Raw genomic sequence first — 26,772 nt, 5'->3', positions numbered from 1 at the left:
ATCTCACTAGACTTTTTCTAAATTCGCAGCGCCGTCGCCCTCGGCAGATCCAAACTGTTGAGTGGTGTACGCACAGCAAGAAGAAACCACATGCAACTTGGGCACGGGATCGCAAAAGTCCCCCAGCAGAGTCCTCCGAAACGTACGAGAATCCCACGGGTCGTGCAGTATCTCAGGCCCCGTGTACTTTATAACGGACGCGCAGAAATCGGCCGACTCGGGGTTCGGAGTCCCCAGCGGCGAACGGAGCGCCGTGCCGTTCGTGTCGGTCCGCTGGACGATGATGGTGCGGAGAGCAGGACACACCGCCGCCAGGTGCTGGCACTTGTACAGGAGGCGCGAGAACCTGCGGCGCTCCAGGGCGACGTGCCTGAACCGCCGCAGCTCGGGCAGGGCGAAGCTGTCGAGGGCCAGCGTCGAGGAGACCGTGAGGCTGTCGAGGTAGACGACCGTCGTGTCGAGGTTGACCCAGTAGACGCCGCCCTTGCCTCCTCCTCCTCCTCCTCGTTTGCTGCCGCGTCCTGGTCCGTGGAGGGGTGCGCCGTATAGTTCCTTCATCAGTTGTCGGGATTCCGCGCACGCGAGGCCTGCGAGGTAGGGGCGCGCTGGGCCGAGGAACGTCATGGAGAATGGCCGTTGGTTCATGAGGCCGTCAGGGTCACTGGTGTTGGTGGCGGCCGTGACTGCCCAGACGGCCGGCTCTAAGAGAGCCTCGGTCCATATTTTGAAGCGCAGCTCTGGAGGGAGCGCGCTGAAGCAAATAAAGGTTTTTGTTGACGACATGTTTTTTTGGGAGGGAAAGTTGAAATGAGGAAATGACGATGAAATTTAGAGGCATGGCTTTGTATTTGTACGCGCTCATGTTTGCTGTCTAGACGATTGTCTCAACCGCGGTTGCGCTAAACCTTGAAAATTGGAAAGTAATTGGTAAACCTTGAAAATTGGAAAGTAATTGGAAACCCTTCCACTTAGCTAAGACATTGTCTGACATTACTTTCAATATTCCTCCTTGTTACCACTGTGGCCGTGGATTGTCACATTTTCTACCATGGAACCAGGCGACGGAGTTATACCGCCACAACCTTCTCTGCATCGAATCCCCCAGCCTCAGCAAAGTAGCCCCTTTGGTTGGCCAGTAGCCGCAAAGGTAAAGCATCCTCTCGTGAAACAGTGAAGTCGCAGTTGAAATGTGTGTGTCCGAAAGCCCAGACTGCCACCTTTTTGCTCTTGAAGCATACCTCCTGAGATAAATCTGTCGAGAAGCCGGACGCAATCAGGCTTCCAGCATGTTTCGGATCCGCAGCACGAACGTCCTTTGATGGGCTCCAATGTGTGAAGATCATAATGTTGTTGTCGGTCTGCTCAAGCTCTGCGACCTGCTCGTTGAGCCACGCAACATCCCGCAGATGTGCCTCGTTATGCGCATCAACATCCCAGTCGTTAATGAAAAAGAAGTCGTTCAAGCCCATGCTAACGTCGTGGTGGCTTTCGGGTGGCACGTAAGAGAAGAGACTGCAGCCCAGGACAACGGTGTTTGAGTCTGGAACTCTGAAGAGCGTGCGATCCATCAAGAGGAACTCCCCAAGTGATGGGTCATTGCGGGACTGATCTTCGAGTTTACGGAGAGAGGCTAAGACTTGGGGCCAGCTGGAGCGATAAGCTTCGTGGTTCCCTGGTACGAAGAGAACGGTGCGGAAGGCGGTGAGTTGGCGGGTGAGGAAACCTAGGAATTCCGCCTCGTGAGCATGGATGCTGCCTATGTCGCCGAGAAGGGCCAGTGTAGGCGCTTTTGGGACAATTTCGAAGTAATCGTAGGCTTTCGTGGCCTCTAGGTGTAAATCGGAGACTACCTGTACTGACATTTTTTTGTAGTGTAGGAAGCAAAGTTGGCGACGTGATGTTGGAGGTCCAGGACAGCTGCCTAAAAGCGCGATCAGATGGTGGCTGAGGTTAGATATAGTGCCGGTTGGAGATGCGTACTGTGTTTGTTGTTGCGAGAAGTCTCCAAGTCTGTAGAACACCAGGTTCTTATCGTAGCAATCGTAATTAGTCATACATATCTGTTCAGGGCCATATTTAGTTCATACATTAGTGCCAGTATAGAACTTCGCAACTGCCTGCACCGAGAGTTGTGTTGTGGGAAGGAGTAGCGGATTCGTACGGTCCTGGTCGGCACCATTGGTGGGTGCTTGTACATGCCAGAATACGGATTGATGGAAGGAGGAAACCAGCAGAATAGAAGACTCCGCGGCAACTAAGAAAGAACGAAGGCACCTGATTTTACAAGAAGAACCCCCAAAAGACAGTCCATCCATCTCTCTTCGGTCGTCCTCTTTTCTGCCCGAAAGCAACATCAGGTCATTATCACCGCTACTATCTTTCTGTTTTCTTCATAACATAAAGACACCTCACACACACATCAATATTTCAAACGAAAACAGCTTTCTGTTTTATACAACGAGGCCCCTCGGACTTTCCCAACTCCTTGCATAAAAACAACCCTATTCGCCACCATGACGAAGGCTTCCTGGACTGTTCTGCTGAGCACCTCATTCGTGGCTATCGCTATGGGAAGCGAGCCAAAAAAACACTTACATCGTCCAGATGCGAACAACAATAGACGATGTTGATAGGCTTCAAGATACCACGTTCCGCCAGGCCTTGCTAGACAACTCTCTCCAACTGGTTTCAGCGAGCCCCGAAGATGTCCTTTACACCTACGAGAACACTATAACCGGTTTTGCCGCTCAATTAACCGAAGAACAAGCCAGAGCATTGCGAGCACAGCCTGAGGTCTTGGCTGTGACACATGACCAGGTCTATAGTCTCTTCACCACAAGGAGCTCTCAGTTTCTTGGATTGGCCAGCAACGCAGGCAACCAGAGGAATCGACTCTTCAACAGTATGCCCGTAGATCCCCAAGAAAAAAGCCAAAGTGACGGTGCAGAAGCAGAGTCAAACATTATCATCGGCTCCTTTGACAGCGGTGCGTGGCCTGAGCACCCAAGCTACAACGACAACGGAATGGCTCCTATTCCAGCACACTGGAAAGGAATTTGCCAGGAGGGGGAGCAGTGGACGACCTGTAACTGCAACAGAAAATTAATCGGAGCAAGGGCTTTCTATAAAGGCAATGAACTGGGCCTCGGCAAATATGACAACATATCCAAATGGGCCGATGAATACAGGTCCGCAAGGGATGCCGACAGCCACGGAACCCACACTTCCACCATTGCTGCTGGTTCCGAAGTAGCAAACGCCAGCCTGTTTGGTTTAGGACTCGGTACAGCTCGTGGCGTGGCAAAGGACGCACGCCTGGCCATTTACAAAGTATGCTGGAACAATGGAGGCTGCAGTGGTGCAGACACACTGGCTGCCATCGACCAAGCCATCGCTGATGGTGTCAACGTTGTTTCTTTTTCTATAGGTATCTCGTATGATCCAGATGCGTCGCCGTTAGAACTTGTTGATTCTTTATTCATTGCTACTTTTAAAGCAATGAAGAAGGGCATTTTCGTCTCTGCAGCTGCTGGAAACGATGGTCCTGGTCTCTCAACTGTCACCAATGTTGCGCCATGGGTGTTGACTGTGGCCGCCAGCACACTTGATCGTGACTTCGCTGCTCACATTACTCTTGGCAACGGAAGAAACTATACAGGCGTCAGTTTTTACACCAATGATTCTGTTTCAAACAAGACCATGCTATACGACGGAGGAGATCTGCCTTTAATCCACGCAAATCTTGCAGGCAAAGACGGCAAGCTTGGACCATCTAATTGCACACCCGACAACCTTGATCCAGAAAAGATTATTGGAAAGGTTGTTGTATGTGAGTACGCTTTTAGGCCTCCACCAGATGATTTTTTAATGGCTTCTGGTGCTCGCGGCATGATTCTTGTCAACAAAAAACTGGGTGGGGAGAGCTTAAGAGGAAGCCTGTACGACCTTCCTGTCGTACATCTCGGCTTCAAGGACGGTCTTGAAGTGGCAAAGTACGCAAAAGAATCAAACGCAACAGTGGTTTTCGACTTTGAAGGTACTAGATTTGGCATTCCTGCACCACAGATGGCAGAATTCAGCTCCAGGGGCCCCAATGTGCTGGTGCCTGAGCTTCTCAAGCCGGACATCACTGGTCCTGGTGTTGACATTTTGGCAGGCTGGCCCCGCAAGAGCCCTACTGCCCTTCAAGCAGACTCACGCAAAGTCTTTTTCAATATTGATTCTGGCACCTCCATGTCTTGCCCTCAACTATCTGGCGTCGCGGCGTTCATGATGGCCAGACGGCCGGGGTAGAGTGTCGCCGCTATCAAGTCAGCCATCATGACCACTGCTTACGTTACTACCAAAGACAAGTCGTCTCCGATGTTGGAATCTTTTACTGGCAAGACAGCAAGCCCTTTCAGCTACGGCAATGGTCACGTTGATCCTGTTGCTGCTCTTGACCCAGGTCTCATTTACAACATCACGGTGGACGAGTACATCGACTTCCTCTGCGCCTCAAGACTTCCAAAAGTGAAGATTGAGAGTATTGTAGGTCCGTATTTTAATTGCAGCTCCAACTCGAACATATACGACCTCAATTACCCTTCATTTTCTGCTCGATATATTACTGAAGCAGCGATCAACGGAGTATACACAGCCAAGTTCAAAAGGACCGTCACAAATGTAGGTGAAGCAGGAACTTACAAAGTGGATGTGTCTATCCATGAGCCCGAACTGGTGAAAATATCAGTGGAACCCAGTGAGCTCACTTTCAACTCGTATGGAGAGGAACGAGGTTTCGTTGTGACTGTGGCAATGAGGACGCCGCCTGAAAATTCATGGGTATCGTGGGGGAGGCTTATCTGGTCAGACGGCAAGCACATTGTAGGAAGCTCAATGGCCTTTGCTTGGGGCGATCCTAGATCATTTGGGCAGACGATAATGGTATGAAACGATACAAGTCATGCACCAGCAGAGCATGACATTGTCGCCAACAGCCTTGACGATTCAGTTGAGGGAAGTAGGGCGGGTTTTCGGTGCGTGGATAGGGGTTAACATTAGCAATCAGTAGCAATAAATGCATTAATAACGCAAAGGATAGCTGATTGCGATCTGTTAACCTTGGTGTCCCCTCCATCTTCCACTCCAGGTGGGGATTCGTGCTTTTCAAAGAAAGCAGTCAAAGTCTGATAGGTACCAATTGACTCTACACTATTAATGTATGTGTTCGCGTCCTGGCTGATGGCGAAGCGCCAGTCGCGGATTTCTTTACACGAGTAGCCCTCGTAGTTGCCGTACCACCAGGTACACGCCTTGATGGTGTTGAAGTCATTCGGCAAAACGTGCTTCATTTGCCCAAACACTCCCGACTAAGAACCAACCACTAACTTTGGCTATTCAACTTAGGCGACGGTGCTTAGAATTACCAAATTACTGAATACTTATAGTTCCATGTTTCAGTAACGATACTCCTGTTCATAGTGGCCAAGAAAGTACTTATAGGGCCACAAGAGTTGATCATTTTGCGCAGCTGAGTTTTGATCACTAACAATTATTCCCTTTCAATGCAGCCTAGTTGTGACAGGCTTATGTCCACAGTATAACGACGTGTTTCTTTAACATAGCCATTAACACGGTTTCTATTATTAATTTAAAAGTCGCTATTAACAATGTATAGGAGTACATTTTGGAATACTTATTATCTGAATTTTGCTAATTAAAACTGCTTTCAAGGACCTTATATAGGTTAGAAGAGTTTTAACTGATAATTTAGAGCAATATGTTATTATAGTATAATATGAAATCTTCTAAACCTTCCAAGTAAAATGACATTATTGTTGGAATAGCCGGAACTCCGGGTTGAAGTGGCTCCGTCGCCGGCAGTCCTGCCGGCACCCGGGCTGCCCACGTGACGGGCAGACCGGCTGACGGCTATAAGTTCAACAGCCACTTCGTCCAGCACTTCTACTGGAACTTCTTCCAGATAGACATACAGACAGAATACAGACCAGTTCCTCCATCAGTTATCCCACTTCACGGGTATCCTGTGATACCAACAGTTATAGTTCATCTTGAATCTTAGGTTGAGACACCTCTTCTGGATCTTACTAGTAACATCTAGAATGGTTATTAAACCTTCTCCTACTCCCATTAATCTAACTCCCAGTTCTTTAGACCATCTTTTCTCAAGCTTACTTCTAAAGCTCTCATAACAACATAGCTTTGCAAAAGCTTCATGGTTAGCAGATTGCTTGAGGAGACTGTGAGCTAGCTTGTATCATTGTTGTCACAGCACTCCCTACTGGTTGAAAGCTACAATAAAGTGTGGCTTAGACCGTGATGTAATCAAACAAAAAGAGCGTGAAATATAACGATGACAAGGCGGCTTAGATATCTGTTAACAGTGTCAGTTATTCGTGAAGTTGTCCTCATGAATCTACCATGGGAAAGTGTCCTATACAGGTTGGTGGTCTGCGCGTGGTATATTACCTGACTCCTGGGACAATCCCAATAGAACTGTGGTCATTGTTCATGCGGCGTGCATGTCCGAAGCGCATTTGTGGGGGCACTCTTGTCACCTATGTCGTAGCTCGCATACAGGACATTTCATAGCATCAAGGGAAAGTTTATAATTTGCTCAAAATCAAGTATTGATGGAATAAATATCAAAACAAAAAGCAGGAGACAAAATGCTTTTGTGTGCTTGCCTTTGAAAAGTAGGCTAAATATCCTTACTCTGTTTCTTATATTTTCCCCCACTGCTTGAGCCGCCAAAACTTTCAAGTCAGGCCTCTCGTATGAGTCTAGCGGAGCGTTTAGAGTTTCTGTCGCGAGTGTCAGCAACTAAAATCCCATGAATGGTATAGCAAAAACAAGAACTCACAACCCTGGCACTTGAAAGACCGAACAGGGCCCCAACCGTATCTTTCCAAACTCGAGCAACTCCACCGGCCGTTCATGTTGCCTGTGTGCAACGACTTGCTTCCCTGACAGTTGGGCTCATTGAAGGCTGAGCACCTAGTACCCTTGAACACAACAGACCGCGGGAGCAGCGAACCCGACACGCAGCCGCTGTGTGTGGCACCGCCCCTCTGGAATTCGGCGCAAGAGGTGCCTGGCATGTCCTGGTCAAATGTGTAGCATCTCTCGTTGTTAGATGCGCCTCCGATAATTCGGTAGCGGGTGTTGTCGTCAGCGTTGCAATCGCGGACATTGTCGTAAGCAGTGACTTTTTGGAGGGGAATCAGAGTTAGCGACTAGGTGATTATAGCCAAGAACGGGTTATAACTACCTTCCCAGGCCTGGGCGCTAGCGCACAGCAGCGCGATGATACCAACAGTAGAGAAATGCATGATGAATATGACTTGTGGGAGGAGGTTCAAGAGCACGATGCAATTAGATGCTTTGAGTGTAATGATCCAAGTCTGTGTTTGAACAGGAGTGAGACCGTTATTTATAATTAATTCCTGTTCCACATATTCTCTAGTAGGTCATTTCTTCTCAGATCAGATGAGCGATTGATGTGGATATTCTCTCACCGTATCCATGACCAACGTGAAGTATCAGACGGGTACGGACTGATAGCACGACTGAAGGAAGAAACATGGGTACCTAGGATCACAAAAGGCTTAGGCCGACTTAGCCGGGGTTTTGGTTCTCTCTCACTTTGCCTAGTGAAGCAGGTGTAATCTTCACCATCATGCATCCTGGGACGTTTGAACTTCTGCCCACCAGGTTGGGTTCTGAACCCGAGACGACAAGGACAAGCCTAGAACTCCATTCTCATGACATGATCGGCCCCGGTGCCAAAAGCATTCACTACACGTGTAGCAGCAAGTGGTGGGAATAGATGGCTCCCTGTGAATTGATTGGGCAGTGCGTCACCTAAGAGGATTGGTCAACACTCTGTTTGGCTGAGTTGACTGTTGCCTGTGGCGGTCCGAACCGAATAAATTGCCACACATTGAGCGAGGAGCAGGACCCTAGATTAGCAGAAACCCCACAGGCAGTCGTACTGTAGTCCGAGTAAACCAATTGCAAACCCTAGGCAAACCCATAGTGGCCCACAAAGAAAGTGTTTAAAGTGCCCGGTTAAGCAACTGAGGGGGTGCACTAAAGGATTATTGCTTACCTTCACTGGGTTTAGTCTAGTTATATTGTTGGTACCTAGAATGGAGACACTTTGATGTAGTTAATTAGCTTAATCAACGTCTGTTACCCCACGTCAGACCTATCCACTAACTAGTAGGTCAGAGGTTTCGTAGATTTGGGCAGCTGGCAACATAGCGCCTAGGAACCGGCTCAACGCGTGTTTAACTGCTTCCGTAGGGGCGGACAGATTGCGGCGGGTGGAGTCCCTCCAGCTGTACAATGGACTCGCCGTCCATGTCTTCCATATACGCGGAGACCCATCCGATCAAACTGTAGGTTTCACAGGGGGTGAAACGGAATTCCGTTCGTCAATAACAAATAACAGTAAATTGGTTCTAATCGATGGTTCATGATAGTTGAAAGTGGTGTTGTTGACTAGAAGGTGGGGATATTCCCCCTTGGCCTGTTACGTGGGTCTGGGAGGCTTGGGCCTCTCAGCCTGGCGGGCGTGTGGCTGGAAGTGCTATACGACTCCGTATTCTAACTATCGCAATACTGGAAACTCTCTTTTTATGGTGTTGAAGCGGTTGGAATACGTTGTCCCTATATAGTTCCGTCTCCTCGTTAATTCGGCCTCCTATCCCTACTTTCTCCTATAGTTACGGTCTTGTTACTTATCCCTCTATACGTATCGTTATCGTATTGCTATTAACGAATCTTTCGAAGGCTCGATTTGGTTTGCTCTTCGTAAGGGTATTAGCAGGGTTGTCTTCGCTGTTAATCTAACGAATTTCTTATAGTTCTCGTCTTTCGTACGATTGTCTTAACGCTATAATATCGATTATAAGTCGCTTTTCTTTAGTAATGCCTAGCTTTACGAGATACTTATATAGCGAATAAGAATCGGTATAGATAACTATCTAAATCGTTAGTAAGTTAAGGTAGTTAGTAATTATCGCTAGGGTTATAGCGAGGGCGTAGGCTATATCGACGCTAGCGACTATCCCGTAGATCTCTAACGCTAATACGCTATAAGTAACTTATTTATTCTTCGTAAAGCTATAATAAACAAGGTTACTGTAAATCGTAAATTCTCTATTATTACTATTAGAGGAAGTATCGTTAGCTAGGATGATTAGAAACCCTAATTAGGAGGAGAAGTTATAATTATTAGTAAACGACTTATTAACGAAAACGAATAGCTTAGCTATTATAAGGTCGAGTAGGATAAACGTTATTCCTCGGTTAAGTAATTCTATTTACTATCGAATCCGTTGATTTAGTACTTTTATCGCTTCTAGTAAGGGGTCTTAGTATTAGGTAGTAGTAGATAAATCGAAACAAGCCTTAGGTTAGTAAATTAACGCGATATACGCCTTTCTAGCGTATTATTCGATATATTACTATTTTAGGTTAGGTTTAGTAGTCTTAATATATCGTAACTTCTTAGCTTATCCTTTTTGTTTTAAATTAATTAAATTATTAGTTGATAGCGCGACTATCCCTTTGTTAAATTAGAGGGGTTTGTTAATTATAAGGATATTCTTTGCTTTTGCTATAAAAGCTGCTTTTTCTAACTATTCGTCTTCTAATTATAAGAACGCCTTGTCTAATAAACCGAGGGTATCGTCGGTTTATATACTAATATAGCTAAAGTATAGATTTTTGGTAGATAAGATTAATAAGCATAGATCGTACGAAGAAGTAACTATCTAGAGATTCTCTCTATAATGCTTATAATACGTTGCCTACTAGTAGGTTCTAGCTTCTACGATTCCGTATAAAGGCTTTACAACCTTTATAATAGTCCCTTTTAGGTACTAGTCTTGAATTTGCTTTAGTAGGTAGGCGAGAATAATATGATTAAGCCTTATAGAGGATTAAACGTAGGCTTATATAATATCTCGAAGCTATAGTTATTTCCCTTCTCGTAGGAGTAATAAGGTAATTAATAGAATTAGCTATTAACTTACCTACTAAATCGTTAGTAATTAGGTTAATATAGCCTTCTTGCTATCGTCGGCGTAACCTTGTATTATAAGTCTCGATTTCTCGTAAGGTTTAGTTGTTTTACCCTTGACTTCGTTAACGATACAAGATCGGAAGATTCGTACGTTCTAATGCCTTCTTTTATTAAACTAAGTAAATTTAAATACTCCTCTAGCGATAAGGCTATTAATCTCTTATTTAGTTAACTATTCAAACGGTTTGCTTAATATAGTAATAATACCTTCTCGTTATAGTTTGATTACTAATTCTTCGTCTACTTGCTTCTTAATCGATAGGAATATTTATTAATAATCCGGGTTATCGTTAAATTCCTCTATAAAGTAGGCGATTAGTAGTAGTCTCTTCTAGGGTCTGCCTGGGCGTCTTCTCGGTAGCTCCGGTGCCTCTTGCGGTTCGTCTAGTTTACTACCTCTGCTAGCGACGATAATTTCGTTGCGTACTACTTCCTACTATAGTATCTTAGCTTCGGGTTCTTCTTCTTCTAGCATAGCGATAGAATTAAGTAGTTAATCGGGATCTTTATAGTATAGTTTAACTATAGTAGACCGGAAGGTCTTCAGACTATATAGCGTATCGATAGTATAGGTTTTACTATTTATAGCTACTAAAGTAAATAGTCTAGTCTAGCCTTTCTTTTCGCGCTATACTTATACTTACGACTATAGTAGTAAATTAATAATTAGCCTTATATTAAGGCTATTACGAGTAACGTCCCACACCCACTTCTGGGCACCCCCCACATTTGGGCACCCCATTTACACCAAAAACGCCGTTTTTCGAAATTCTATATTAAACTAACTACTATACTTACTAAAAAGAAAATATATATAAACTATGTTAAGTATAATTATAGCCATCTAATTTTTTATAAAGGTTTAAATATAATAATAGTTATAATATAGAAGTTTAAAACTAAAAGCTTTAAAATGTTAGTAGATACTAGTAACTTACTAGTATTCCTTAACATTAGAAAAATATATTTTCGCTTATATATACTTATTTAAAAAATCTAGGAAATTAATATTTATACTTATTAAAAGTATATAATTATATCTAAAAGAGATTTAAAAGTATTACTTTAGTAAATATAGTATAATTAAGGGTTAAAATTCTATAATAGAAACTTTTCTTAAGGGAAATTTTAAAATATTATTCTAAGCTTAAAGAATTTTTTACTAAGTATAAGAATATATAAATCTACTATATCTTACTTAAAAATTCTAATCATATTAGTTAAATATCTCTACCTATTTTATATATTAAGATATAGGCTAGGTAAATTAGTATTATAAATGTTAAACCTTGAATTTATAATACTTATTATCAATAATACTAGTATATAGCTACTTAAGTATTATAATTAAGTCTTAATCTATTTAACATATATTTATTCTCTTTAATAAGTAAAGTATTTAGTTTAATATAGAATTTCGAAAAACGGCGTTTTTGGTGTAAATGGGGTGCCCAAATGTGGGGGGTGCCCAGAAGTGGGTGTGGGACGTTAGCGATAGCTTTTACTACTTATCGCCTTACGTAAAGTTTATATACTTTGCTTATCGCCTTCTTAATTGCTTTCGCCTACTTTATAACTTTAGGAGATAGTAGCGAATCGTCGGTAATTCGTAAGTATAAGCCGAATACTAAGAGTATTAGCATTATTCCGTTTAGGCTAGTAGTATTATTAACTGCTTTAACTATTCTTTAAAGTGCTAATTCTAGCGTAATTGTTAAGTCTTCTACTTTAATAATTTTATATACCTTTTTTAAAGGTATATAGTATCGTTTAACTTTCTTAATATTATTATAGGCTTTTATAGGAATTTCCTTAATTTTAATTACTATTCCTCTCGCCGCGTTTCGGAATTCTATTAAGCAGAAGTTTGTTCTAGCGTCGGTAACTAGCTAGTCTAGGGGTCCTTGATATATATCTATCTAGTAGAGGCGTAGGGCTTCCTAAGTAGCTTTCGTAGAAATATCCTTAAGGAACCGGGTAGCGTTAAACGCTATAGCGGTATCGACGACGTAGAAGACCGGTCTATTACCTTTAAGGTATATTACGTCGGCGATAACCTTATAGTTAAATTCGTAATCGTCTCGTAACGTAAATTTAAACCGTAATAGCATTAGTACGTATATTTAGTATCGATAGTAGACTTTCGATAGTTGCTTAATTACTATAATTTCAACTAGGTAGCTAGCCTTCTAGAGCACCTTGTATAATCGTTAAATAGATAGGTATCCGAAGCAACGGTAAACCTATTGCAATTTAGCATCTATAAGGTAGTTCTAAGCAAGTAGTTTTTCCTTATCGAGTAATAACTATAGGTAGCCTTATTTGCAAATAATAGGTATAACCTTATTTCCTTAGATAAGGGTATTCGTAACGTTGTTAAAGTAGACTTTTAATCGGTCTATATCTCTTAGGTATATAAGGAAGGGAGTATTAGTCTTAATAACGTAAAATTTAACGCTTCTAAATAGCGTTAATACTTTAGTAGTCCTTATAGACTCTAGTAGTATCCTATTGCCGAATTTTATTATAACGCTGCTAGCTGCCTTAGTATTTAACATAATTCCTTTGTAAATTTGTTATAAGGCTACGAATTATAAGTAGCTAGCGGTTAAGAATCCTATTACGCCTAAGTCGGGCATGATCCCTTGGAAGTTCTAGGTAGAGTAGCGTCCCTCGAGTGTAAATTGCGAAGGTAGCTTTTTCGGTTCTAGTTAGTTGCGGAAGAGGTCTTCTTTCGTAATAGCATAGCAGGTTGACTAGTCTGCTAGGATCGTAGCAATCCTGTTGTTGTTAATTGCTATTATAGTAAAATAGGCGGTGACTTAGAATTAACTATCGCTGCTAGTCTCTTCCTCTTCGTTATTTTTACTAGTTTGTTCGGTTACGTAGTAGTATTGCTAAGGGTCTTCGGCGGTAGGTTATAAGTCTAACCTATCGAAACCTTTATATTAGACGAGAAATTAGCTATATGTTAGAAGTGATATATCCTAGGTATATTAGGTAGTTTTGAACTTCTTATATGCTTTTCGTTTCTCTTCTATAGTATGTTTAGTTGACTAGTAGTTAGGTTTTCTATATACGTAGTACTTCTTAGGTGTTAGCGGTAATAGAGGTTTGTTACGGCTTCTTCCTCGTGATGATCGACTTCGTAATAAACGATTGTATCGTAAATAACGCTTTCGACCGTTGAAAGTTCTATTGGTCTAGTATTGCTTTAGTAGGTTGGCTATTATGTTAAATTGTTATTAGTTAAGACGGGTAGCTGTCTCGATCGACGAGATTAATTAGCTGCGAAGTCCTTCGTACGTTTTAGCCGGTATAAATAACGCTATTATATACTTTAGAATATCTCTATAAGCGTATAGAAGTTAGGTATAGAGGGATCGGTCGTTATAATCCTGTTATAGTAAACCAGGCTAAATCTTGCTTAATTTGTTATATAGTATGTTAAAATACTTCGATTTAGTCTTTCTAAGGTTATTGCGAATGATTTAGGGAAGAGTAGTTATATTCTACTATATAACGTATGCTTATTACCTTTCCCTAGTCTCGAAGTATGATTTTAATTAGTTGATTATGGTTTCGAAGTTAGGCTGTAGGTTGATTACTTTAATCGAGGCGTAGAAGTAGGTTTTAGCTATTCTTTTTAGTATTAGGGGAAGTACCTTGTTATATTAAAAGGTATGAATTTCTAGTATTTTATAGTAATCTACGAATACTAGTATCTTCTTTTCGAGTATATCGTATATATCGCTACTATATTTTATATCGTCGGGATATAGTTTTGCAAATTCTGTTAATTGCTTTCTAATACGGTCTATTAACTTATATAGTTAGAAGTCTATTAACGGAAAGACCGTAGGATATAGCGGTCGGTATAGTAGTTGCTACTATTATTGTTCTTATAGAAGAGGTGGCTATAGGGTTGGTTCGACTCTTCTTCTTATGCTGTTAGCTACTGTTGCCAGTCTCGTAATCTCTTCGTAGAATTCGGGGTCTTTTATTAGAGCCTTTAGGTTGCGATATCTCTTAACGCCTTGTTTAAGTTTTTAAGGTGACTAGTAGTAGAATTCTTCCTTTTTAAAGGCTAATGCTATGTTTTTCGAGATTTTCTTACTATCTATTTCGATGTAAACGCTATTACCGATTAAATAGTCTTTAAAGAATCGTAGGATTAGGGGAGGTATGTTCTAGAAGTCTTCTTCTAACTAGTCGGCAAAATCGGGAGAAACTTTGTTTTATAGCTCGAGGCTTATAAGATTCCTCTTCTTATAAGTCTTAAGTAGGAAACCTATATAAAAACCTAGTTACTATAGGCTAGCGTTTATAAAGTTAATTACTTAGTTGCTTTATACTACTAGATCGATTATACTTTCGATTCTTTATAAGATAGGGACTATTAATTAGCTTTTAATAATAACGCTACTTGCAAGCAATCCTTCTCGTAAATTTTGCTTTATTCTAATAATATAAAAGGATTACTTCTATTTAGAATCTTAAATTCTAATCCTTAATTGCGTTAGCTACGATTAGTATAAGATATAGGCTTAAAAGTAGGAGTTAAAAGACGATTCGGGATATTACGATTCTAAGGGGAAAGAATCGTAAAATCGGGGATTTTCGTCGGTTCGTCGTTTATTTCCGTTAGCGCTATTCTTGCTAATGTTCTCGAGGGGTATAAAGGTATATATAGGTCTCGAATTAGTAAGGAGAGAGTTTTACCATAGATTTTCTCGTAAATCTTTCTTTCTTACTTTAGGCTTTACTCCTTACTATTAGGAAGTTTAGAATCTAGTAGATAGTTAGCCTTATAATGCTTATAACTACGTACGTTTCTCCTAAGTTATAGCCTCGGAAGTATATACGTATAGCTATATAAGCAGATTACCGCTAGTAGTTTCTACTTACCTTTCGGCGTATTCTTCTTCTAGTAGGGAGGTCTCTTATAGCAAGCGCCTCGTAGTTAGCACCTTGTCTAGGGATTTATTAAGAAACTAGCAGGCGCTTCGTGATTAGCACCGCGCGTAGGGGATAGTTATAGTTAGGGAAGTTGTTATCCCTTGTAGGATTTGTAAATCTTCGCCTTTATAGCGTAAAGAGGTTAGAGGACCGTCGATTCGGTAGGTCTCTTCTTCTAATAATTGAAAACGCGTAATAGAACGCTCTTGCTAGCGATAATTAGCTGCGATTAACCTTATCCCGCCTAGGGTAAGCGTAGCAGTCCTTAGGTTACTCGAATAATCGGATTGCTAGTAGATTCGAGGAAAAGAAGCTTTCTTCTACTAGTTTCCGTAGATCCTAGTTACTCTCGCTTCTTCTCTCGTTAGTACGAAATCCTTACTTTTACCTAGGCTTAGGTATCTAGTTTAAGAAGTCGTCTCTTCTAGTATTAACCTTGCTGATCTGCGGTTTATCCGTAGTAGAGTAGTAATTATAAAGTTAACTAAATTAATAGTAACTATGAGGTTTACTACTGATTAGTATAGGTTTTATAAGGGGTGAAACGGAATTCCGTTCGTTAATAATAAATAATAATAAATTAGTTCTAATCGATAGTTTATGATAGTTGAAAGTGGTGTTGTTGACTAGAAGGTGGGGATATTCCCCCTTGGCTTGTTACGTGGGTCTGGGAGGCTTGGGCCTCTCAGCCTGGCGGGCGTGTGGCTGGAAGTGCCACACGACTCCGTATTCCAACTATCGCAATACAAACGGAAGGAATATGACCTTTTGATGTTTCCTACCTTTTTTTTTTTTTTTTTTTAGCGGTGAACATGGAAAACGGCCGTTGTCTCTGGCATTCGGGTTCCTAGGTACATGTAGGTCACAATTTTGTGGAGGGGGCTAGCTCGGCCCGTTTCCGCCATCTCGTAAGGCCCGTCTAAAGATTGCATTGGGTACAGGCTTCCAGGAAATTGGCTCACATTCAGGAAGAGTCCCATATACACGCTCAAAATAATTTCAATTGCCCTGTTTGATCAGTATCATGAGGCAATAGTTACAAGGCCCTGAGTACATTCAGCCACTCAAAGGCAATTTAAACGTTTTCGAACTAATCAAGTACCCCTTTTAGGTACTTCTCTCTTCTAATTATTTTAGTTATTATAGAGACGATTTTTCCCTCGCAGAGCACCTTCCACTCACTTCCCCATTATTCATTAACTCTCTCCCCTCTACCATCTGTTAATTTTGCTCCATAATCTACTTTTTATCTCTCTTCTAACTACTTTGCTTGTAGAAACAACTCAACAGTTAAAGAGCGTTAATCTAACACTACCAATTCGTGAGTAACCCTAAATCTGTCTTGGTCGCAAGAGAAGACGATAGCGTCCCAGTGATATGACCAAATAGAATTAGAATTTCAAGTCAGATAATCTATCTAGCTTCAGAAGAGTCACACAATGGTTTCTCTTCTAGTTTTACAGATTCGATGAATTGGGCCAAGGTCATATCGATCCCCTCTCGCTCAAACGTAAACTGATATTCATCGTTATTTTCCGGCCCATAATGAACTTGGTGAACGCTATCTTACAGAGCTAACCATGCAGCCAACAGCGCATCATTATCATTCCAAACATGCTGCTCTGAAACGTCTGAGAAGATATCGTTATCGGCACCCTATTGGCACTCGTTGACCTCAAAAGCCTTACTGTACTGGTCAACTCACTCCTCATAAGCTTGGCACCAAGATGCGGAATATCTCTCTTCTAGTTCGTCATCGACGACATCAACACCACCTTCAGGATTCCCAGGCCATTCCCAGTCGTTGGAATGTTAGTCATGGTCCCTGCCTGCAAGCTACTATGCTTTCACGGCGAAGCTCAACTGAAATCATATAGACAGATGAAGCAGATATTGATAAGCGTCATCGTCCCCATACAACTCTAAAACTAGGCCATTGTTGCCTTTCTAAAGCAACTTGAAAACTACTCTTATCAGAGATTATACTTATATTATTTGAATGCCTATCGAAACGAAAGTGTAACAGTTGTACGTTTCCTTACCCTTGAATAGCAGTAATCATCATAAGACATATTGTCGCCCGATAGTGAGAGAGTTGCTTTAGAAAGACGCCGCCGAGACTTGCCAAAAAGGAAAATATGACGCAATTCTAGCTCAAGTACTTAACCTTAATTGAAATAAGAATCCTGTTACCTGTCTAACCGATTGATATGAAGATGCGATAATGATTATTATGATTAACGCGCATGGCGCATGCACTGAACTAAGTCGTAGCCGACTCCTGGAGTTGATGGATGACCTCCTCAACGCATCCCCTTGCCATCCCAAGATATTTGTCTCTAGTAGAAATGAATTAGTGATTATCTTTAAGTTTAATAACTATTCAAACTTCTGTATTTCTTTTCAATCAATGTCATCAAAAATACGTCTTTTCATGACAGGTAAGATGCAAAATTTTGTAAACTGATCCGATATAGTGTAACGGTTAACATACTCCGCTTTCATCGTCAGAAGTTCTTCAACGAACAGCTAGGCGCTCTCCGGAGAGCTCCGGGTTCGATTCCCGGTATCGGAACATGCTTTTTGAGAGAACGGGCAAGCTACTTCTGTCGAGGGGGGGAAAAGGAATTTTGAGGCTCATTGAGGTTTTGCTATTCAATTTCTGTTGTCCGGAAAAAGGGGCACAACACATATTTCAGATTGTCACAGAACAGTCAAGAAATTGGCGAGTCGTCAGCCATAGGTGTTTGAAATCAAGCCCCTGCATTTCATTGGCAAAAAAAAAAAAAACCTTCGGTTTTGTTGGTTGAAGATGGATTCGACTAAACGGGAGTCTTTGGCTTAGAAGATTAGATATCCCTGAGATCAAATGATCTTGGCATATCTCGCGACTTACATCAGGAAGTCGCTGCGGGGTATGAAAAGGGAAAGACCGTGCCATGGCATTTAGCAACGAACATACGATTTGAGAAGGGCGGAAATTTTGGTTGAACTTGTGGCCGAGAGAGGTGAAGGTGGCAGGAAAACCATGGCTGCTTTCTTAACAAGCATGGTGAATCTTCTCAGCCAATTAAGGCGTCATTCCGCTATTAGAGAAGCAACTACGCTATTGACAGCGTCAGAGCGTGGAACATCGCTGAACTATTGTTCTTATTGTTACATTAAAACATCTTCGAACACCTTGAGCTTTTCTTGCATGTAGCTTAAACCTTTCTCCAAGTCAACTTTCGAATTTTCAGTGGGGTTTCGAGGAAGTCATGACACCTTCACTTGAAAAGCGGAGTCGTTTTCAAATTCCTCGTATATCAACAACACAAACCCATTAACACGCCGTTGAAGAGTTTGGCGGGGTAAAAATTCAAAGCAGTCATGGGGCAGTCGATTGATTTTGTTGAGCTGGTACGGAATCCTGGCGCCACGTAGACTATGAAGGAAATCCGTCAGCAAAAAAGGGGGTTTGAAAAGTTAACTGCAAGCGGAGGGGCGGCGTTTCATCTATAAGCTCGATCGCAACGGCAATAGTCGACTTTGCACAGCGGCAGCTTTATCTTACTATTCCTTTTCTGCATCGATTTTACTCGTTTCAGAGGCCGAGATTCCTCACAAACTTTGTATGATTCTCGAAGGGTGACGGTTCCTTCCTAGCACTTGACATTGACGCCATTCGGCGCCTTACATGGAAGGAGAGTTGTGGTGTTAAGAGTAAGTTTCCGTCAAGGAGCAATGCTGAACACCCCGTTGCCATCCCACAGCCCTTTGTCCAAGTAGATGAAGGCCATCCGCAACACCTGATCGTGACAGTCAACCGGGACCTCTCCACTTTCGACAGCTGCGCGAAACTTTTCAGCGCTCATGGCGCTTGTGGTGCTGATGATCACCGTCTCGGTCGCCACGTAATCTGTTTACCTGGGATGAAGTTGCGACAGAGGGGAAAACAATACTACCAAATTGACATGGTTGATTGTGCTGTGTTTGCTTTGAAGCTGCTATGGTCTAAGGTATCTTAGAAATCGGTTCATCCCACATTTGACAGCCAGTCACAGGTACACAACCAGGTCCAAGTTTCTCCGCTTAGCTTAGCTAACGGTCATAAAAGCACTGTTGCACACCTCAGCTAAACATGGTAATTCCAGAGCACCCAATTACTGTGCCAAAGATTCGAGGAAGGAGTTCGCCCTCGGCGCTTTACAACACTCCACTAGTAAATGCGGCCTCATTCACGTACATGCCTTACTCGCCTCACCCTCCTCAACCTACACATTATGGATATCACACAAGTGAGGCAAAATAAATATGTGATCCGCTTCCTGATGGGTCGATAACGCTTGAACCACCTTGTTGTGTATTCTAACAAGGCGGACCTAAAAAAACCCTTATTTTTGTCTCCCCATAAGGCAAACATGAGAACTTACGGTTGGTTAGAGCTCACACAATATGTCTCTGATGAGCTTCACTTTATTTTTCTTGTTATGGCAATTTGTAATTGATAGGACATATAGTCGGTGAGTGTTGCACCATCATAGTCGTCGTCGCGCAGAGCTTGCACTCACATCCAAGGGCTTTCCCTAACCCCCTCTGGTCTTCATGCTCTAGGCTCTCTGATCTTACAGCACCAAGAACTCAGCACAACAAACAATCACAATATCTACAACCTATTCGTACTACAACCCGGGCGACCGTAGGCAGCCAGTACCCTCTTAGCATCAGTGGTGGCGCACAAGCAGATCTCATTCCAGCTGCCGTCGATCAGCGCCTGCCGACGTGTGTCGCCTTCGGCTGTGCGCGCTTCGCTCCAGGAGTTTCACCCGCGTCATCACAACTCCCACAGCCGCCTACCAAGAGACGCGTCTGCACAATACTGCTTTCAATTATGAAAGACCAAATACAGCGTAGTGCCAAAAATCGATTTAAACGGGCGGATAATCGGGTTCTGGCACGGGCCTGAATTCCACTGAAGTTCAGAAAGAAACATTGGGTTTGATGACACCGCCACGAAACGGACTGTAAGAGGCTCGCCCTACAGAAAAATAGCGTCTAGGCTTACGTAGCTGGGGCAATCCCACATAAGCATCGGGCGCAAGGACTGCTGCCACGAGTTGATGAAAGCAGCAGGCAGAGGAAACATTGGCTGTGACGCAATGTAATTGACTTGCGATAATATTATTAAAACGCACCCCGAACGATTACCCCAAGTTAGCAATCGCACCTGAACAAAAAGGGCTTCGTAAAAGCACCTCAACCACGCGCAATGAAGAGATACATTACCTTTATGATTGCTTCGCAGGCCTTGAGCCAGGTGGTGCGACCCGGGGGAACATTGGGAAGGTCTGAGCCGTCATTAGACGATCGTTCATTAGAGATTTATCGAGAAGCTATGCGCGCGCCAAATGCCACACGTTCTATCACCTTGAAACCCTGGGAATGGGCACGTGGGAATGATCCACGACTTGCCAGACAAGAGTGGACGTGGCGTAAGCATACCTTGCTATCTTGCAACGAATTGATTGCTGACTACTTCGGGTCCAGGTGTTAACGTTACCGACATTTCGCTCCCGCACCTCGCGTCTAGGTTCCCATCGATCAGCAACCCGCATTTTGTTAGCACCACCTACGACTTTACTTGGCTGGGTGGCGGAAACATATCAAGGACACTTGGTGGGTCAACGTCCCCCTTCTGCATCACCACGGTAGACACGGTGTTTCCGCCAAACATCACAAACCTATACAACGAAAGCAACACGCACACATCCGACTGTGAGGCCGTCCTAGGAAGTGACTGCCGCTCAAAACTCGACACCGATGGTAACAATCTGAGAGCGGGTCGCTGTGGGAGTCCCAGAACTATATGGAGCAAGATCCCAGAGTGTAGCGCGACGTTTGGCTACGCTTTACAGCCCGAGTTTGACACTTATTCACCCTTTGGGCTTTCTACGTTCAACATCAACGGGCAGCCTGGGAATAACACCCGAAACGATACCGAATCATTCATGAGCGGGGACGGCTTTTTCGAAATGAACACAGGAATAATCAATGGGTCTGAAGCTGCTGCAGCGTATCACAACGCCACGCATAACCTGCAGCTTTTCATGTTCAATACCTGGATCGACATTGTGAACGGCCAAATTAGCAGGCCAAATGTGCTCTGTATGAGAGTGAACGCGACAACAGTTAGTTCTGTTGCCGCCAATCCAGAATATACGATATGGGGATTTGGCATTGTCATATTCACCATTCTCAGTTTGGTTTTCTAAGAAGGCGGCAGGTATTTTGAGAGACTTGTTGATGTAGCCAATACTACTGCTTTTCAACACCGAAGTATAGCCCCCAGCATTCTCGAGAGAGAAGTGCGCTCCGGTCACTCCGGCCCCAGTCACTTGACCTCACCAGGATTCTTACCTTGCCTGAGCATTGTTGGGAACCACAGATGTTTTTGCTGTAGCTTTCATTGCCCATAGGAGATAAATAATTCAAGCAACCAAGATAACATTGGCGTCTAGCCAAGGCTAGCTGAGTCAACCAGCGCAACGAAGCGGTGGCGCGGAACAAGTACTATGATCTGCCTTGTTATCACATAACGTCCAGCTGAACGATATTTGTGGAGGCTGTCTACCTGTAGATAGATTCATTTCGAGAATATAGTGTTTGCATAGCCTAGAGACGATGGAATCAGGGCAACGGCACTTTAAAAATCCGGGATGCCATAACAAAGCAAGTGTCGGAAAAAGCTTGCATTACACTGCTCTTGTTTCTGAATTTAGGTTTATTCACATAAAAGAATCCAGCAGCTTGTATCCAACGAAGAATAATTACATCAAGTTCTGGAACGCAACCCCCGCAAGCGAGTCAATATCCGAGGGCCACAACAGCGTATTCGGCTCCGTAATATTCCCTTTCAATGGTAGCTATGTAGTCTTGACGTCGTAAAACAGTATTATCACGCTCTTGAATGTAGCAAGAGGCCACCTGAGTACTGGCTGGCGTTTAATGGCGGTAGCAGCTATGTCATCTGCATTCTTTGGGGCCCCTGTTGCTGACGCGTGGCGTTGTGGCTGATGCGAGAACGAACGAGTGGCCTCGGAGCGCTCATAACGCAGGATGCGCCAGCTCGGGAGCAGCGAGAGTATGGGTCGTTGTCTTGGCCTTGTAACAGCCGAGCACTGCACTATTCTCCAGAATGCATGCGGATGAGGACTTTACCACGGGCCCTCTTGCTCATGACACGTTCATACGCAGGTATAAGATCCTCCACATCAAACTCGGAATCTAGAATGACCTTTAGCCTTCCCTGGTTTGCCATCTCCACGAGACTTAGAACTTCATGTATTTTGGGAGTATTGCTGAAGAAGATGTACGGTCGAGGAATACCCCCGAGCCAAGTTGGACGCCAGGTGTTCATGAACCATTGAGCCACTTGTGTCAATATACTATCTCCCAATCCGAAAGCGCCGACGCTAACAAAAGGGCCATCTGGACGTAGATAGGTTGGCGAGTTTGTGTAGAGGGCGTGCGATCCCACACAGTCTATAATAGAGTCAAACGGCTGTGATCCAAAAGTCGAGGCTAGATAGTCGGGCAGCGAAGAATGTTTTTTGTAGTCGACAAACTGCTAATACAAACACGTGATCAGCAATTCTATCCAAGAAGTTTTTGGATCATGACAAAAGATGAAACATGCCTTGTCAATTCCATATCCTCTAACCAAACTCTCATTGACACCACTTGCAACTCCAACAACGAAGGCCCCCCGAGCACGGCACAGCTGTGCAGCGATATGGCCAACACTCCCACTTGCCCCATTAATGAGCACGCGTTGGCCCGAGCAGACCTTGGCTGCTCTAACTGTAGCCTGGGCTGTTGATCCGTTAGAAATGAGCCCAGCACCCTGGGCCAAGCTGAGTGTCGGATGTCCATCAGCACTGTGCTCGTCAACATGGGTGTTGAGCTTCGGAAGCGGCACCACATAGGCCTCCGGCAAGCGCATATATTCCTTCAGCGCACCTGCACCACAGAACACCATGCTCATCGGGTCCGTCATGGCCAACACCTGGGTGCCCGGCTGCCGCAGTCCCTCAGGGGCCTTTCCGCCGGCGCTGGCGACCGTGCCAGAGACGCAGAGCTCGGGGATAAGAGGCGGTAGAATTTGCAGAGATGGAAAAAAGTCCATGAAGTAAGCGATGGAGAATTCAAGCGCGACGTAGGAAACGTGGACGATGATGTCGCTTGAGTCCGGGCCAGGAACCGGCGGCGTGGGAAGCGAATCGACAAGCTTAAGTGACGACTTGTAGTGGCCACGATGCTGGCGAATCCAAGCTCGCATCGTAGGTGGTATAGATGGTGCAGATCCGGAGTGCTCCATGTTTAGCTACTGCAAGTTAACAGGCATGCATGCCACGGGACAGGGCCGCTGTACCAACTTCAGCTTCTCTTGATTTATCAAACCTGAAATGACGCACCATCTAGACTTGTATGCGTGCGTCTATCAGTTTAGTACGAGACAAACAAGCTCAAGTCTCTCGGAGATGTATTGAGCTCGACAAATCCAGAGGAAGTAGAGGATGTAGAGGGCGCAAATAAATAATAAAAAGGTCATGAGTGGCGCTATCGAACCCTCCGAATTTCCTGATTAGGCAATCTTTACCCTCCGAATAGAGTACCTCTGGTCGGAGACTGCACAATGAAAGAAAACACACCGAATGCACGGAAAGCTTTACTCTGCAGAAAATGACCGGATACTTTCTTTTTCTGATTTCGACAAGAGCTCTCCTATTGCTTTTCAAACGATGTTGTTCCTCCGAAACCAACATCAAGTAGGCACAGCAAGCAGGCTAAATCCCGAACCATCCAAACATATATAATGAGCTTATCCGATCACAGGCCACATGGGGAGAACATAGAACCTAACCAGACTTTCTATCGATAAAGGGTTAAATTCATACAGAGGTCTTTGACTACAGTCGCTGAAAACGACAAAGTGCTCGACAGCAACATCATGCATCCTTCTTCAGACAATCCCGAGAACACTAACGTCACAGATGTGAAACCAGCGAAAAGAGACTGGAGAGCATGATATTGTCGCCAACAGCCTTGAAGATTCAGTTGGGGGAAGTAGGGCGGGTTTTCAGTGCGTGGACAGAATTTAACAGTAGTAATCAGTAGCAATAAATGCATTGATAACGCAGCCGGTAGCTGATTTGAGATTTGTCAACCTTGGTGTCCCACTGAATCTCTCGTCACAGGCCCATCTTTCACTCCAGGTGGGGGAGATTCGTGCTTTTCAAAGAACGCAATCAGAGTCTGATATCAACTGACTCTTCAGCTCTTGGGAAAATGCCCAATGGCCATTGACAGTCACTTTGCTACTCATGGCTGTGCGATCAAGTCTCGATGCCTTTGATAACTTCAAAGCAATAGATAGACTTGATATACAATAATCACATCCTACTATTATGCTTCAGATTTTGGATACAGCTTGAGTCGAGGAGTGAGATTCGTTCAGATCTGCTGTACTTCATTCCTCATCTGATCAATATAAAGGCATAGGCAGCATGTTTCTATCAAAGTTACTGCTCTACTGAGAAATAATGATTCTACGTTTTATTTTACACGTTATGCTTATTCCGGCTTTTGATGTTAAAAATTGATTTTGGTGCTCTATTATTGAACTCGCTTCGATTGACGTTGCGTTGTTTTGACGCACTTTGTAAACATTAGTAATGTGGGTCGTATTCCCTGGGAAAAGTGGTTTTTACTTGTTTAGTACAGACCGTTTTGGTTGATCTTTCAAGCTGGAATACAACTGAAGGAGTTCCGATGGCTTCGCAAAGTTCGTATACAATCTACCAGGCGGGGAATGTTGAGACGATGGCCTGACTTTTCAAGTCCTTCCACTTCAGGAATAATTCCGGAAAATTCTGTAACTACCTAGCTGTCATGCCTCAATATCAAACGTTCCCCTAGAAATCGGCAAGCTGTTGCCGACGCTCGTATTCGTGTCAGTGCAAAACAGGTACAGAGCTTGCCAATTTTAAGAACGTTGTCTAGAAAGAATAATCCAGACTTGTTAGGTCTTCGTCATTTCTATGGTCCAAATGTACAATACTCGTTGTGTAGCATCTCTCTAGCTGTCTGCCTTTAGTCACGTTTCGGATTTATTTGGTGGTCTAGTAAACCGAACTGGCTATGACAGAATGGTAAAATACCCGAGGGGCAAGTCCCGGGAACAATCAACTCGAACCCTGGCTTCAAAACCTGGTTGTAGTCAATAACCAATATCACCGAAGACTCTACCCCATTAAAACAGCGCTAGATGTCAGGGATGCAACGCGACGATGCCAGTAAGATGAGAGATGAACAGAACTAGAACGTTAGGACAACGTCACATCGATATGATTTCACCTAGATCGTGACAAGGTCAATCACCTCAATTAATTTGTGTGGAGAAGCAGGAAGAAACATGTTGAATATTTAATCATGATGAATTCCGCGTGCCAAGAGAGAAATACAACAGTACCTCACTTTGCCATTCCATCATTTACTTCTAATTGTTGGCTTTCGCTCATTTATCAACAACCGCCTACCCGCAACAATGAAGTCTCTTCAAAGTATTTTGCTATCTCTGCTGGCAGCCAACAGCGCTGCAGCAGCGCCTGCACCGGCAGCAGACGAAGCCGCTCCTATCGAACTCCTGAAACATTCCCCAGAATTTCTCCAGCATGTTCACGAAATCATAAGCGCCACTCAAGAGGAAAACTCTACTGAGGTTGAACGGAGGTCAACCACCACACTCACCGGTAGCAAGGACGGCGTCAACACAGCGGGCTTCTATTATTCCGTGTACAACGACAAAAAAGCCAATGTCAAATACACCAGTGGTGATGACAACGGTCAGTGGAGTCTGACCTGGGACGCCCAGAAGGAGTTTCTGGCTGGCAAGGGGTACCGGTCTACCACGCCTCGGTAAGTTTTACCGCTGTCTTGTCCCCTTTCCAACAACACATTCCGAGATGTGGTTTGATTTTTAAACATTTTCATTGTCTCTTAGCTCTTTGACCTGGTCGGGTTCATTCAAGGCCAGCGGCGACTGGACGCTGGCCGCGTACGGCTGGACAACCAACCCCGTCACGGAATGGTATGTCGTCGACGCCCACGGTTCTGGCAAGCCTGGTAATGGCAAGCCTGTCGGCACTGTCACGACCGATGGCGGCGTATACGACGTCTACGACCTCTACTACTCCAACGTTCCCAAGATCTACGGCGCAACTTCTTTCCACCAGTACTGGTCTGTCCGCCGGGCGGCTCGCACTACCGGAGGCACCATCAACATTGCCAAGCATTTCAGTTCTTGGAAGTCAATGGGTCTGAAACCTGGTGCCCCTGTGTTCCAGATGCTTACTCTTGAAGGGTTTTCCGGGTCGGGATCTCTTTCCTTCAATGTCGCCTAAATATTTGATCCTGTTGCGATGGCCAAGTCCATCTCGACCTGACTGGGCATCAAATCCCTTACTTCCATAGTGTTTTTATTTCTGCAATCAGCTGGCTGGGCTCTAGTTGAGCTGTGTCGATACTACAAACCAGCTGATCTCGAGGCTGCTAGAACAGTCAAAACATGATCTTTTAGGATAGATAATGTTAAAAGGTCTATCTGATCATGCGTGTTCTCTGACTCTTTCGTATGTGTGTGTGTTCGGGCACTGGGGATGACATCACCGAACAGAGGG

The 26,772-nt window shown here is 43.9% G+C and overlaps 10 protein-coding genes across 10 annotated transcripts; 4 read left to right on the top strand and 6 right to left on the bottom strand.

The window, feature by feature from the left end:
- Window positions 1-6: 6 nt before the first annotated feature.
- Window positions 7-783, bottom strand: CTRU02_205799 (uncharacterized protein; the record flags this gene model as incomplete). The annotated part of the gene is made up of 3 exons (XM_070204618.1): window positions 7-471; window positions 496-641; window positions 663-783. The coding sequence occupies 3 exons, from the start codon at window positions 781-783 to the stop codon at window positions 7-9; spliced, it is 732 nt and encodes a 243-aa protein (XP_070061722.1).
- Window positions 784-1,067: 284 nt separating this feature from the next.
- On the bottom strand, window positions 1,068-1,862 carry CTRU02_205798 (ser thr protein phosphatase; the record flags this gene model as incomplete). The annotated part of the gene is made up of 1 exon (XM_036722865.1): window positions 1,068-1,862. The coding sequence occupies one exon, from the start codon at window positions 1,860-1,862 to the stop codon at window positions 1,068-1,070; it is 795 nt and encodes a 264-aa protein (XP_036585162.1).
- Window positions 1,863-2,604: 742 nt separating this feature from the next.
- CTRU02_205797 (subtilisin-like protease) lies at window positions 2,605-4,293 on the top strand (the record flags this gene model as incomplete). Its single annotated transcript, XM_036722863.1, has 1 exon — window positions 2,605-4,293. One exon carries the CDS (start codon window positions 2,605-2,607, stop codon window positions 4,291-4,293), a length of 1,689 nt encoding a protein of 562 aa, XP_036585161.1.
- A 27-nt stretch (window positions 4,294-4,320) lies between these two features.
- Window positions 4,321-4,932, top strand: CTRU02_205796 (PA domain-containing protein; the record flags this gene model as incomplete). Its single annotated transcript, XM_036722862.1, has 1 exon — window positions 4,321-4,932. One exon carries the CDS (start codon window positions 4,321-4,323, stop codon window positions 4,930-4,932), a length of 612 nt encoding a protein of 203 aa, XP_036585160.1.
- A 1,436-nt stretch (window positions 4,933-6,368) lies between these two features.
- On the bottom strand, window positions 6,369-7,334 carry CTRU02_205795 (uncharacterized protein; the record flags this gene model as incomplete). The annotated part of the gene is made up of 3 exons (XM_070204617.1): window positions 6,369-6,376; window positions 6,866-7,210; window positions 7,274-7,334. The coding sequence occupies 3 exons, from the start codon at window positions 7,332-7,334 to the stop codon at window positions 6,369-6,371; spliced, it is 414 nt and encodes a 137-aa protein (XP_070061721.1).
- A 5,113-nt stretch (window positions 7,335-12,447) lies between these two features.
- Window positions 12,448-12,654, bottom strand: CTRU02_205794 (uncharacterized protein; the record flags this gene model as incomplete). Its single annotated transcript, XM_070204616.1, has 1 exon — window positions 12,448-12,654. The coding sequence occupies one exon, from the start codon at window positions 12,652-12,654 to the stop codon at window positions 12,448-12,450; it is 207 nt and encodes a 68-aa protein (XP_070061720.1).
- A 6,114-nt stretch (window positions 12,655-18,768) lies between these two features.
- On the bottom strand, window positions 18,769-18,909 carry CTRU02_205793 (rta1 domain protein; the record flags this gene model as incomplete). Its single annotated transcript, XM_036733835.1, has 1 exon — window positions 18,769-18,909. The coding sequence occupies one exon, from the start codon at window positions 18,907-18,909 to the stop codon at window positions 18,769-18,771; it is 141 nt and encodes a 46-aa protein (XP_036574421.1).
- Window positions 18,910-20,303: 1,394 nt separating this feature from the next.
- CTRU02_205792 (uncharacterized protein) lies at window positions 20,304-21,306 on the top strand (the record flags this gene model as incomplete). Its single annotated transcript, XM_036733836.1, has 2 exons — window positions 20,304-20,526; window positions 20,582-21,306. The coding sequence occupies 2 exons, from the start codon at window positions 20,304-20,306 to the stop codon at window positions 21,304-21,306; spliced, it is 948 nt and encodes a 315-aa protein (XP_036574422.1).
- A 911-nt stretch (window positions 21,307-22,217) lies between these two features.
- CTRU02_205791 (uncharacterized protein) lies at window positions 22,218-23,372 on the bottom strand (the record flags this gene model as incomplete). The annotated part of the gene is made up of 2 exons (XM_070204615.1): window positions 22,218-22,318; window positions 22,760-23,372. The coding sequence occupies 2 exons, from the start codon at window positions 23,370-23,372 to the stop codon at window positions 22,218-22,220; spliced, it is 714 nt and encodes a 237-aa protein (XP_070061719.1).
- Window positions 23,373-25,640: 2,268 nt separating this feature from the next.
- CTRU02_205790 (endo-1,4-beta-xylanase) lies at window positions 25,641-26,496 on the top strand (the record flags this gene model as incomplete). The annotated part of the gene is made up of 2 exons (XM_036733838.1): window positions 25,641-26,011; window positions 26,097-26,496. 2 exons carry the CDS (start codon window positions 25,641-25,643, stop codon window positions 26,494-26,496), a joined length of 771 nt encoding a protein of 256 aa, XP_036574424.1.
- Window positions 26,497-26,772: the final 276 nt, after the last annotated feature.

The sequence above is a fragment of the Colletotrichum truncatum genome (genome assembly GCF_014235925.2).
Source record: "Colletotrichum truncatum strain CMES1059 chromosome Unknown Contig_0003, whole genome shotgun sequence".
Lineage (NCBI taxonomy): Eukaryota > Fungi > Ascomycota > Sordariomycetes > Glomerellales > Glomerellaceae > Colletotrichum > Colletotrichum truncatum.
The sequence above is the reverse complement of the archived record's forward strand: the minus strand, read 5'-3'. Positions and strand labels throughout refer to the sequence as shown.